This window comes from Barbus barbus (assembly GCF_936440315.1).
Source record: "Barbus barbus genome assembly, chromosome: 47".
Lineage (NCBI taxonomy): Eukaryota > Metazoa > Chordata > Actinopteri > Cypriniformes > Cyprinidae > Barbus > Barbus barbus.
In genome coordinates, this window is record NC_136725.1 from 7,273,262 (window position 1) to 7,286,762 (window position 13,501).

At 37.7% G+C, this 13,501-nt stretch overlaps 1 protein-coding gene across 1 annotated transcript; it reads left to right on the top strand.

Annotated features, from left to right (window-relative positions):
* Positions 1 to 761: 761 nt before the first annotated feature.
* Positions 762 to 13,436, top strand: c2cd2 (C2 calcium dependent domain containing 2). Its single transcript, XM_079410456.1, has 14 exons — positions 762 to 1,784; positions 1,920 to 2,015; positions 2,285 to 2,404; positions 5,172 to 5,270; positions 5,426 to 5,542; positions 5,783 to 5,900; positions 6,645 to 6,753; positions 7,045 to 7,109; positions 7,523 to 7,638; positions 7,900 to 8,056; positions 8,233 to 8,337; positions 8,515 to 8,642; positions 9,090 to 9,360; positions 10,913 to 13,436. The coding sequence occupies exons 1-14, from the start codon at positions 1,527 to 1,529 to the stop codon at positions 11,140 to 11,142; spliced, it is 1,989 nt and encodes a 662-aa protein (XP_079266582.1). The 5' UTR covers positions 762 to 1,526; the 3' UTR covers positions 11,143 to 13,436.
* Positions 13,437 to 13,501: the final 65 nt, after the last annotated feature.

Sequence of the window (13,501 nt, forward strand, 5' to 3'; positions counted from 1 at the left end):
TCGACATTTCAAATGTTTAATTTCTCTAGAATCGATACTTCAGTGTTTTAACTAATGGTTTCACTATTTTAACGTGGAAATTACGTATACTATACATATTAAAGTGAGAAAGTAATTGTAGCAAAAAAATATTATAGAATGCGCACTATTTCTCCTTCTGTTTTCTGCCTCCGCGCAGGTCTACTTCAAGCCAAGGCGTCGAAACCTAGTGAGTGGTTCGTCTGAGATAATCGGTTTATTGTTATAATCGGTTTGTGTAAGTTATCTAACGATGGCTGGTGCTCTGTTATTAAGTATTGATAGACAAAACAGAACATTTACAGTTTGTATAATGTTAGCAATGAGTAAATAATGTGAATAATGTTAGCAGTGAGTAAATATCAAATTATTATTATTATTATTATTATTATTTGCATTCAACTGTATGAGGGTGAACTGTAACGTTAAATATACTACTTTGAGAAAAAAAAAAACGTTTTCAAACAATCCCATTGTTTTAGCAAGTGATCCACGCACGCACACAAGTCGCACATTTTCATATTCAAACGCTGCTTTTGCGTATAAACAAAGAAACGCCTATTGTTCAAATGAAGAGATGTCACAAGACCTTTGTCTTTTTTTTTCAGCAAGCATAAATTCCCCGTAATAATAGTATACCTCAAATACAATTTTGATTGATTGACTTTGTCTACATATTTCAATTTACTATTATTTAATTCAATTTGAATATAAACACGTCAATTTGTATAATTTTGGAAACTGCAGTAGGGACTTTTATTTTGTCTCGTCTGGTGACTCCAGACCAGAAGCTCAAAGCAAAGCTAATAATCCTCGAAATCAGCGGTGTGTGTGACACACTCATCCTCTCCGTTTCTGCCTCTCTTCACCATACACTCCCAGGAGGATGAACAAACCAGCTAGAGAAGATGAGAACTGCACTTAATGCCACTTTTAAACTCTTTTCTGTGGGATAATGCTCGGCTAATGTGATGGTACGTGGCTCATCAACGCCGGGGGATTTTCAGGAACTTTTTCACCTCGGATGCTCCGGATTTAATGCTTTCACTATTTAGAGTTGTCTTTAAATAGCCAATATCTGTCTAAAATAGATCTTTAATTTATGTTATCAAGTATATATATTTTTAAAAATCGCTAATATTTTAAAAATATTTAATCTGTGTCCGACAAGAGACGAGTTATCCGGTTAAAATCTCGCAGATTCATTCACGGGCGGTTTACTGTGAACTGGCGTGTGTTAAAAATGCTACTTAGTGTCAGTAGTTGTGCAGATGCTATAAACGTCTGATTTAATCATTGTATTTTGTGTTAAAACACATCTGTCTGTCGCTGTCGTGCTGGTTGAAGTGAGATTTACGAGCCTCCACCCTCCCTGACCTTTCATTTTTGCTGTTTGTGAAGGAGATTTATAAGTCAATACTAGGACGGAAAGTGTCGTTATTGTGCTGGGACGCGGAAGGGAGAGGAGTAGGGCTGTTGGTAAACATGTTAAGGGTTTAAAGTGAATCATGTCGTCTATGGAGGGTGTTTTCTCCTGGCAGTGGCTCTGCATGGTCACTCTCTTTCTGGCCTCTGTTGTCACTTTGATTATATACTTGGTGCTGTATTTTTCCAACGAACCTCCTGTTGGGAAAACGTCTCTCAATCATGTGGATTCTGAGGAAGCCGATGGGATTTTATGCTGGGTGCTGTCTCTGAAAAGCTGGAAGAGTCAGTGGAGAAGAGCCTGGTTCAGGAGCCTCAATGAAGAAGCTTGTAGATCACAGGTGGGGTTGTTGTTGTTGTTATATCTAGGTATAGTCTTCATTTTTAATAAAGTAGCACATATGAACTCCTAAAATTTCAGTGTTGTGGTCTCTTTTGCTTATTGTTTTCCTTTGGTGTTTTGTTCCTCTTATTAGAGTGGGATTCAGCTGACATTTGAAGAAGATGGTGTTCAATCATCAGAACTGGCCGTGGACCGGATTTCAAGCTTTACAAAAACGCCCGGTCAAAAAGTAAGGTCACGCTTTGTACGTTTATACACACTAACATATATGAGTGAACTGTTTGTTGCCAAACGTCTTTATAATCTCACACTGCTTGCTTACAAGAAGTGTATTTAGGTTTGGATGATTTGAACCAAAATGTGGTTATAAGACTTCTCATTTTGACATGCACCCTGTTTGATGATTCAGAAAAATTATTAGCTATGTTATGACCGATGAAGCATGAGGATATTTAAAGTGACAAACTCGTCTTACTCATAGTTGTATTCTTTTTGCAGAATGTCCTGTGTCAGGTGGTTGGAAACAAGCTGCAGTTTTCTATCAGTGCTTTACCAAGCTCAATGTCTTCAGAAACCCCCCTGAGATACAGTGTGAAGATATCTCCACTTCGTCTGCAGGTAAACATGAGTGTTTATTCTGCTCTTAGTGTCGCTTGAGGATGGTTGGGTAAACACAAGCGCTTTGCATATGTATAGCAAATTGTCAAACAAGAGGCAGATAATCCAGTTTTTTTTAAACGTTCTCTTGGAGTAGACAAGCATTTCCTTCTTTGTGATTCTTGGAAAGTCTGTCACGTGTTTTGCCATCAAAGTAAATAGTTATTTTAGTCAAACTTGGATAAATCAACACAGTGCTCATGGGCTGTACATTCAGTTTGAGCTGGGAAGGAAATGAGCCTTGTGAGGAAATTAAATCTATAGTAGGGAATAAACCAAGTTTTGTGATTTTGAAACCTGTATGATATAAAATTATAAGAAGTATATCAGATTCTGCACTATTTCTAAATCATTTATCAAATATAAGCGCAAAGTACTCTTGTGCAAAGGTCAGATTTAGCTTCATTTTCATATTATACTTGAAATAAAAAATATTGAAGTAAAGTAATACACCATTTTTTATTAGTGGTTTCAGTCATTTGGGACCCCTTTTAGTTATTTTAGAATTATTTATATACGTTTATATTATTTATTAATATTTTAAAATATATTTCCACACTTGTAATTATTGTCATTTTGATTGTTTTTATATATTTCTATATAGCTTCAATTTCAGTTTTTGTTTCCACAATTTTTTTATGTAAATGTATTTCAGTTAGCTGCCAAGGTAACATTTCTAATTTAAGATAGGTTTTTCTTCTAACATTTTTATTTGATTTCAGCTTTATTTAATTTGCTGAAAATGATTTGTAATATGTTTGGTTAAAAATAACACTGTTTTATATGTGTACAGTCACATACCAGTAGGGATCAGGCATAAACACATTTGCTCTTGAATAAGATGCCTCGTGTGCTCGTGAGAGATGTAACGTTTCATGCGCCATCCCGAATGCTTTTGATTTATAGGGCGTGACTCACTCTGCTGTTTTATTCGCCGCGGGAATCAGATTAAGTGCCTCGGTCGTGAGCACTGGCTCGATGTCCTGCCTTTATTTTAATCACCGTTAATATGTCTCTGCCTCAGAAACATGCAATTTCACTGGTACATCCTGCCTAGAATTATTAATGGAAAAGCTTGTACCTCTTGGACAATTATTTAATATTGTGCTACAAATGGCAGTAAAAATAACTTTCAGTGTGCAGAGATGCAGCCTTTTCTGCTCTGCAGCCGTTGACTATGCATTGTGTTTAAAAACTCACACAGCCTTTGCTCAATTGCATTACAGCTATTTTTAAACCAATAAGTTGCCTGGTTTCTCATTGTCGTCCCGATCCCGTTTTAGCCATACGTGCGTTGAGTGGCAAAATGCATTTAAACCTGTCGTTAAATCTTTCGTTTCCTTGTATGCCTTCAGAATCCACCCCCAGATCTGTGGTATTCTGTCAAAGTGGGCTGTTTTTGTTCAAATAAGTCAGGTCAAGTGCTAGATTGTGAATGGAATACCAGACATGTGCCAAGTGTATATACGGAATACTGGCTTTTGTAGAAGCAGTTGCATTTTCTGTTTGTCATTCAAGCCTCTTTCTGGAGGAATCCAGGTGGTTACTGCATATTTTCTAGCTGTTTCTCTTGCTGGTCAGGGCCGGTTGCTGGAAAGCTCCCAGTGGTTGTTAGAATGGCTTCGTAGGCTGAACAACAGTATATTTAGGGCTTTTGTTTCCGTTCTAGAGGTCAGTGCACTCTAGAGCCCACAGCCACATATGAAGTTGTGGAATAACACTTTTATTGTGACTCCATGGGGTCCAACTCTTGGCAGAGTTACAAGTACTGTAAGCAAATATGTTTTCATGTTCAGATTGAAATGGATTGATTGAAGGTTCTGTGTATATATATTGCACTGTAGGTCATTAGTGACGTTTTCTAGTTCGTCCGTCCTCTTCAGGCTTTAGAATTTCATGTGATTTAGAAGTGAACTTGAGCACTGGACTGGAATTTGGTGTCCTGTCTTTTTTTCTTCTTCTCCACATTTCACCCAAATTCAGTCTTCAGAAATGTAACGCAGGCATGCTTGGACATGACAGCCCATTCCTCCATGTATTGTGGGCCCTGCGGCTCAATGAGCTGTTGTGAATATGTGAATGCTCTGGACCCTTTGTTTATTGTGAGTTTGAAGTAGGCAGTGTTATGTTATTCTGTTGTTGGCCGCTGTGTGTTTCTGCCTTGCTTGGTTTATGAAGCACCATTTTTCTGAAATTGATATACATACCTGTATGCGGCAAGTTAACAATGGTAAATAGTCGTACTTAGTTGTTTGTTGTGATTTATTATTATTAATGACTTTCAGCTTTGCCATCGCAGGAATAAATTACAATTTAAAATATATTATATTAAAAACTATTATTTTAAATTCTAATAATATTTATTTTACAAAATCACTCTTTGTTTTTTCCTGTCTGACCGACACAATCATTTGAACAGTAGTGCAAATGCAATATTTAATTATAAACTGGTCACTTTATAGCTGCAATTTAATGCACAAATAAATGCAGAAAATTTATAAAATTTAAATTTATAAAAATAAATCAATGTTATCATTTTTTTTACATGGTTGACATTTTAAATTTCAGTTTTGTTTCATGACTGGTGAAAGAAACAAGACAATTAAGACCTTGTGTTAAACCATGTTAAAAGAAGTTTTGCACTGTGTCTCGTGGCTTACTGCTCTGATCAGCCCTTGTTTTGTGTCTATGGTTGAAAGTAACATTTGTGTGTGTTTTGTTGGCACAGCTGGCCTTACAGATAAAAGAGGTGAACGAGGAAGTGGAAATTTCCTGGGGGGTGCTTCACCTGGACTCAAATTTGCAGCTTACGCCAAGTTTTACACAGGTATATTCACACATCGAACCACTCGAGATAGAAATGATCCTAATTAAATGCGGTTCTAATTGCACACTCCATCATTTGTAAATCTCAGTAGGTTTTTGAAGGGCGACTTCTGCTTATTTTTTCAGAATGCCCATGACTCTTTATGTGTGTTTCAGGGAGATTGTGAGAGTCTAAGTGAATTCGCTGTGAACGACAGGCTCAGACAGGTCTTGAGTCGAGCTCAAGCATCCGTAACTCTGAGCAGCCGGCCTGCAGAGTCTGCAGAAGTCAAGGTACTATCCAGCATAAATGTGTTAAATATTAAATTAGCATTTAATCCTCTCTAAAACACTTCATATCAACCACAGAAGCTAATAAATGTTTATAACCCTATTTTGTTTATACTTAGGCCTTGTATTCAGAACGTTACATAACTTTGGAATTTGCTCAGAATGGAGAGAAAAAGACAGAAAAGGATGTAACTGTTGATGTTATGAGTGATAATGTTTTATTTCCTCTGTCCTCTTTAACAGGAAGTAAGGAACAAGACCTTGCAGGTGACCTCACCCCCAAAGCCCCCACGAGCTCATGAGTGGAAACTATTAGTGAAGAACATCCGGGTCACATGCAAACAGGAGGATGGTGCTGCAGGTCACTGAAACACACTCATATTCCAGCAGAATGCATGTCCTTCCAGTTCTCTTTAATATTTAGCCTAATCATTTAGACAGCTGTGTGCAATATGTAAGAAAATGAAACATGTATTGATGATAAAGATTTCTTTTCAGCATGAGAAAATGAGAAAATGTTTTTAGCATTTTAATATCACTTGTGCATCTTTTCAATCAATGGCAGCTGTTTGTGATGGGCCATTTCTAAATATATGACACATGACACCCTTATGTCTTGTTTATTAGATGGAGCTCATACACACCACAGACCTCAGCTAATGTTTTCATATTGCTTGGATCGAAGAAATCAAGGCAATTATTTGGATGACATTTTGTTGCGGGCACAAAGTGCAGGCTACTCTTCCCTAAAAGCACCGCCCCCCACAACTTACTCAGTTTACTGCCTGTGTTTTCCTCAATCAGGATGTCCCTTCTGGTCAGAAATCATTTCCGGAAGTGGTCTAATAGTCCCGCTGCTCTCCAGCCAAGTCACTATTACAGCCTAGCAGGCACTTAACTGAGACAACTGGCTTCTCATCCATTTTATGCATAATTCATTTTGGCAAAGAGCGTTTTCTGCGTTAGTCATTTAGCTCAAACACTCCTAGATCTCTTCTTTTGGCACAAATACCTGGTTTTATTTCAATGTACATTAGCAAATGGGCCTTCTTTTGGAAGGGTATTGCTTGTGCGTGGTAAAGAACTATTTCTATTCTGGTTTCAGGCGGCGTGAATCCCCAGTGTATCCTTCAGTTGGATGATCCTCCTCAGAAGGTCACCAGTTCAGTCTTGACTAACACATCCACCCCAGCCTGGGACCAACCCTTCATATTGTGAGTTCAGGTCCACTTCCATCTGCTCCCTCCTCAGCTGCTCATGCAAACTTAATTTATACCCATTAAATGTTTTTTTGTTGTTTTTTTTAAACGCATTTTATATATATATATATATAACAAAACCGTGGTCAAGACTGTCAACTCAAGAAATCACTAAATATCAAATCAGCCTGCATTTCCTAAGATTTAAACAATGTTTGTAGTTTGACAGTTTTGGGGCATTCTCCAATCTTTTTAAATGGAAATGCTGCATGATTTATTTTCTCTCGTCTTTGTCTGTTTTTGCAGTGAGCTTAGCGGCCGGTCAAAAGAGCTGAACATCCAGGTTGTGGATAACGGCGAACCTCTGGAGAGTAAGTCCACATGACCGAAAATAAACCAGCTTAACGGCATAAAAACAGAAAAGTGATATCCATTAATCTGGGTCTGCAAAAGCTTGAAGGTCATCTGTGAAGTTTAATCTACTTTCGGTCATCTGTTTCTCTAAATCATCAAAGAGCCTCAAAATTGCAGTACAGGTAGTAGATTTATTGAGCTAATAGAAGGATACTGTGGTAATATCTTGACTTGAACTCTTCTAACAGACACGAGACAGCCTATATTACTTCATGTCATTGGCCTTTCACTGTGATTTCGTAACAGCTTTAGTGAAATGTGTTTGTCTGTGTGTGCTTGGTGTCACTTTTGCCTTCCTTTGCAAACACATTGATCAAATAATGTATATTACTTTGATTTGATCAGGCATCATTCTCTGTTGTCCTCCCAGATGGTTTGTTAGGGCAGGTATCTGTGCCTTTTGATCTAGTGAAGAAACACCCCAAAGGTCAACAGACCTTTTCACTCATGACCAAAGATCAAGTGACCGGATCATTAACTACTGAGGTAAAATATCTCATCATGATACAGTGTAACTAGGTGTTTATCACATTTCAGAATTAATTCTCATAGATATCTCATAGAAATTAGATACTTTATGTATTTTCATTTGCTTTTCAAAATAATGTAGTTCACATGTACAGTAGCTTACATTTTTGTTAAAATGCCATGTTCTAGCTTAATACACAGACCTATATTATAAGCCATTGGCAAATTAAATATGCTATTTGTATATCGGTTTACCAACTTAAATGAGCTTCTGTGTAGTTCACCTACCTGGAGCCCAGCGAGGTGCGTAGCTGGCAGATGCCCATGCCGGCCCCTACTAAAAGAGTGGAGATGGACCGCACTGTGATGCCTTGTGGCACCGTTGTTACCACTGTCACTGCTGTGAGGAGCAAGCCAGGACGACCTTTAGCACCTGGTACCTTTTTTGGCCATTGATTCAGTTGTTGATTTTGAGGAAGGCGGTCTGAATGTTATTTGGGTATTTGAAATCCAACTTTAAGATACTACAGTTGTCATGTCAATCTCCTAAACCACAATATCAAAATCTCCTATCTGATTTTCATGTTTGGTTTTAAAAATCCCTCTTTACAGAATCCAGATCGCCTTCTAAAAACAAGCTGGCGGAGAGAAGGGTGTCAGAGCAGACGTCACTACTCGGAGCCAAAGTTAGCAAAGCCCTGTCATCGTCAGATACAGGTGGGATTTCCAGTAAAGCTTGTTGGCATAAATGGCTAAATGCATTTCCTTTATTTCCACTTTCTATACCGCAAGTGCTCATCAGCAGTCCAGGAGCAAGTGTAAATTCAAAATGCCACATTAGTAATGATTACATTCAGCATTTTAACATTATTTTTCACTCGTTTTCCTGCACAGAGTTATTAGTGTTAAATGGAACCGACCCTGTAGCCGAAGCTGCCATCAGACAGCTCCATGAGTCGGCAAAACAAAAGCTCAAATCACCTGTCAAAAAGAGCACCATCATCATCTCAGGAGTGACCAAGGTACAGAATAAGAGAAACTCAGTGACCTATATATATGCATATTTAGTAAGCATGTACAATATATTGGTACCAGATCAGTTATATTATTTATTTGTATTGATATTTTAGATTACCTTAGTTAATTTTAAAACACTAATAACATTAAATTATATAATTGGTAAATATTCAGTTATTATATTCATTCACTTATTCATTCACTCTGCATTTTTAGTTTATTCATACAAAATATAGTACAAAATTACCAAACTTATCAATTACCTGTCTCAAACAGAATTCATTTATGTTGTATCTACAGGTAGTTAGAGGTACCTGTCATAATCACAGTCGCATCATAAATTGTGATTATGATGTAAATTAATCATAAATTACATCATGATGTTACATCATAAAACAAGTTCTTCAATTGTCAGTTTCTAATTATGGCTTTTCTTTTAACCTCTTCTCTAGGCCCCTCTGACACAGGATGAGGAGATGACTCTGATGGCAGGATACGCAGCTGCGATGGATGCTTCAATGTCCGGAGCTTCTGAGGGCAACAGCAGTGAAGCGTTACCCTCAGAAACAGAGGCAGAACCCAGTGTTCTCGAACCCACAGAGTCTCTGGTGGGTGCGAATGGCACAGACCACGTGGAGGACTGGGAGAGCCAGGCTGGAGAGGACCCAGATGCGGATAAAACATCTCTCTGTATCTCTGAAACGGGTTCCAAAAAAGGAAAAGGTGAGGGGGGGGGAAGGGGATGAACTTTGAGCTTTCTGTGAATAAAGATCAACAACATTTAGATTGTGCTGAGCAAGGGTTTGAGTTTGTATTTAACCTCTTTTCGTTTTTAAACTGCATAAAGTGTTTTACTGGAGTTATAAATGTGGTCACAGGACTTCATGTGAAAAACAAGGTTAATGGCCTGCATTAACATTGCCGTTCAAACATTTTGGATTTAGAATTTTTGAAAAACACCTCTTATGTTCACCAAGGCTACATTTGTCTGATCAAAAATACATTGTGATGGCAAAACTGAATTTTTAGCAGCCGTTACTCCAGTCTTCAGTGTCACATGATCCTTCAGAAATCATTCTAATATACTGGTATAGAGTTCGATAAACATTTATTATCAATATTTTGTGCAGCATAATAGTTTTGTGGAAATTGTGATACATTCAGAGAAAAGAACAGCATGAAAGTGTCTTTACTGTCACTTTTTGTCAGTTTGATTCTAATTTCTACAAACTTCACATGAAAAGTAGTTTATTCTGTGACTTGATATGCTTTATGTAAACCAGCTTTGAGAGAAGAGGGAAGGATTTCTTTCTTAAAATCTCTATCATAATTGAGTCTATTATTGGGATGCCACAGCTAACAGAGAGTTACAAAATTCTGTCTTTGTGTCTAATATGAACGTTACAGCACTGTCTAGTGTCTTTCTGTCTATACTTCTGACATTTGATGACATCCACTTTCTTTTTTTGTCCTCTATACCTCTCCCTTATTACTTTGTGTTTTTTTTTCTTTGCCATCTTAAAGTGGAAACCTGTGCTAACCAGACTTTATTGCTGGAAGAGTAAGTGACCTCTTGAGAAGTCTATAGTAGTAAACGTATGTAGACTTCCCTGTGAAATGGTTAACAAACCCTTTAGTAAAAAGCCAGTCCATGTTCCAGCATTTGTTTCACACTTCCATCACGATAATAAGCTGAGTAATAAAAGTTATTATCCTGTATTTAAATAACATGTGGTTTCAGTCTTAACTTTTGGACATGGAGAAAGATTTGACATGCCTTTTAGCATCTCAAATCTTTGGAGGCATCCCTTGGTTTTAGTTTTGTGCTGTTGAATGGTTTCATTGTTGGCCCATTGAGATGTTTGGCTGATAACTTACCCAAACAGCTTTAAAAATCCAGAGGTTCAGCCATGCTGAACCTCTAAGCTGGTGTGGACTGGTTTATACTGCTTTAATTCTTAAAACAAGCACTTTGGAATATGTTTGCGTACTTTTAGTAGTGTGCTTGTGTTCTTTCAACTAATTTACTTTTGATGCAGCCAGCGTATTGTAGCATCTTTCAGAGCTGAAAAAGACACAAGCATATTCAGATTACGTCAGAAATCCTACACACCCACTGTGTCTTCATGGAGGTCAACAAAATGTAAAGATTATTTGATTCCTAATTTCACGGTTGATCTGAGCGGTGAGTTTGACCTCCAGGTTGGCTCAGTGAAGCACTGTATGTTGGGGAGCTTGTCTGATTGATTTCATCTCTGTTTGGCGCCCCCTGTAGGCAGCTTCCTGCACAAGAGTGCCAAGCTATTCTTCAGACGGCGACATCAGCGAAAGGAGCCGGGGATGAGCCAGTCCCACAATGACCTGCAGTACTTGGAGCATCCCGAGGCGGCCATGATGGGCGACAGGGAAAAGAGGACGGCCACCTTCAGGCGTATCATCAATCGCAAGCTTCTGCCCAGGAGCAAGAGCAAAACCAACGGCACAGTGAGAGAACCGCCCACATGAGCTACCCACTCCGTCGCCTTCATCAGAACTAATAGCTTTTGCACCTCTTCATCTTTCCATCATCCACCTTTTCACATTCATTCTCATAACTTTTATGCAAGTTGTTGCTTGTTTCTGGGCCATATTTGCCAAAACCTCTGCGTAGCAACAATCACTCTCATCAACACCATGATCCAGATCCCCTGAAAACCTATTCCATTATTCATGACTCTCAGCTTGGTTCTGCTCCATGAAGACTTTCCCCATGGCATTTTCCCTACTTGACCGCTCCGTCGACACCATTCTCCTTCATCTTTGAAATTTATGTGCGTGTTTATGCAAGAAAGTTTACAACACAGCATTCAAATGAGCACTCACTCTCTTCGTCGCTCCAAATGACTCGGTGTCATTTAACCTTATGCAAATATTAATCATCATGCAAAAGATATTCTGCGTTTGTGGCCTTCTAACCAAAGCGGGATTTGAGGACAACTCTTTCTTGCTATTGACCTGAGCTTTAACCTTCTGGAAACCCTCTGGTGACCTGATGGATCCTGGAATATCAGACGATTTGATTTGCACTTGTTTATATGCTCAGAAATCATTCCATATGCATTTGCAGGGATGTGCAGTGAATTCCGTGAGGTTTGGTGGTGAAGATGCTCTGAATTAGTTTATTAAAAATTATGTGAAAGACCTCTGTCTTGATGTGAATTGAATATGGGAGTTTTAATTTTGTTAGGGAGAAAAATCTGCAGTTTCAGCAAATTTGACTCTGGGAATAGTGAGTTTTATTGTTCAGTGAAATATTTTCAAACCGAGCATAACATTTAAAATGTTCTGGTTTGGCACTGATATGTTCGCTTTTAAACCAGGTTTGTTTTTTTTATTCATCTTAATTTCTAAATATTCAAAACAGAGATGGGAAAATATGAATAAAAGGTTATTTTATTTTAAATATTATCCTTTTTAAGTACACATTATTCAGTGTAATTATGTGTATGCATGTTTGATTTTTCACTTCTTTTTCCACAGTCATACCACCATGTCTCACATTTAAAAAAAAAAAAAGTGTGTGAAATGTACCAAAGTTTTTTAACACTAAGCAAGGGCATTTCCCCATAGAGAAAGACCAGAATGCATGATAATTTAGCTAATCAATAAGTTCATGATTTATGAGATTTTCCAAAGTGAGAAGTCGTCTTTTACCTGTACTCTTAAGCCAGCTGAAATGGCTGTGAATGAGAAGTTTGTATTTTGAACCTCATTTGTTGAGCCTGTGTGGAGAACTGCAGTGGATTTGTGTTATGGTCGATTCAATAACAGGCTCCGCTTGACATTTACTAGACCTCAAACTGCATATGTAGAAGAAACCTGAATGCCTGTCCATACTGAATGTTGCCAGAAAGAAACCTCAGCAGTCTGGCTGTTAAATATGTATTTTGGGAGGACTACTGTTGTGTGTTTTTTGTTTTTTGATTTTTGTCTGTTGTGTGTTTCCATGTGCATCCTGGGTGTCACAAAAAGAAAGGGGTATTTTCCAGTGAAATGGAAGGAGGCACAAGAAGATTTTATTTTTGTCATGCTCAATTAGCCGGCCAGAGGTGATCCAGTCATTAAATGACATCTAACACATCAGTCCTCTGTATATGCATATCATCATAATATATCCATGTGCATTAACAAGAGTCTTGTTATTGGCCTCCTTAACCAGAAGGACCTTAGAAATTATTGTTGTGATTGTGAATGATATTTGTATGCTCACCAAAACACATTTACCTGCAATATTAAAATCACTTATGTATGGCCTGTGAACTTAAAAGCCTCTAGAATTCTCTATCAGTTTAAGAATGGTGGTTTGCGATTTATGAGTAAAATAAATTCTGTCATTACTTGAAGGAACTAGTTCTGTTCTATAACAAAATACAGATGGGCATGCTACTGTGCTGTGCGTTTTAAAACATGCATGGCTAGTGTGTTGCTAAATATTAAGGACTACCGCTATGTTAGTTTATGAAGCGCTGTTGTAGTATTTATATCAGTAAAGCTTTACATTTCACATTTCATGTATGAGTTTGTGTAATGTGTGTTGCTTAATGTGTAAATCTTTACAAGTAATGAACTTGTTACTCTTCACACCCAATAATTAGCTTCCCACTTAGCCAACAAATTGACTCCATGACTGAACAACTCTATTGTGAGAAAGTGACAAAGACTTTGATGTCTGTGTATAACTAATGTCAGCCTGTGCTATGCAGGAATTGTGTTCATTAATATATCTTTAATAGTTTGAGCAATAAAGACTGACTGAACATTCCCTTTTTTTGGCTTTCAAAATTAAGACATTTTGTTTTTGCATGAATGTATTTGCATAATCGAA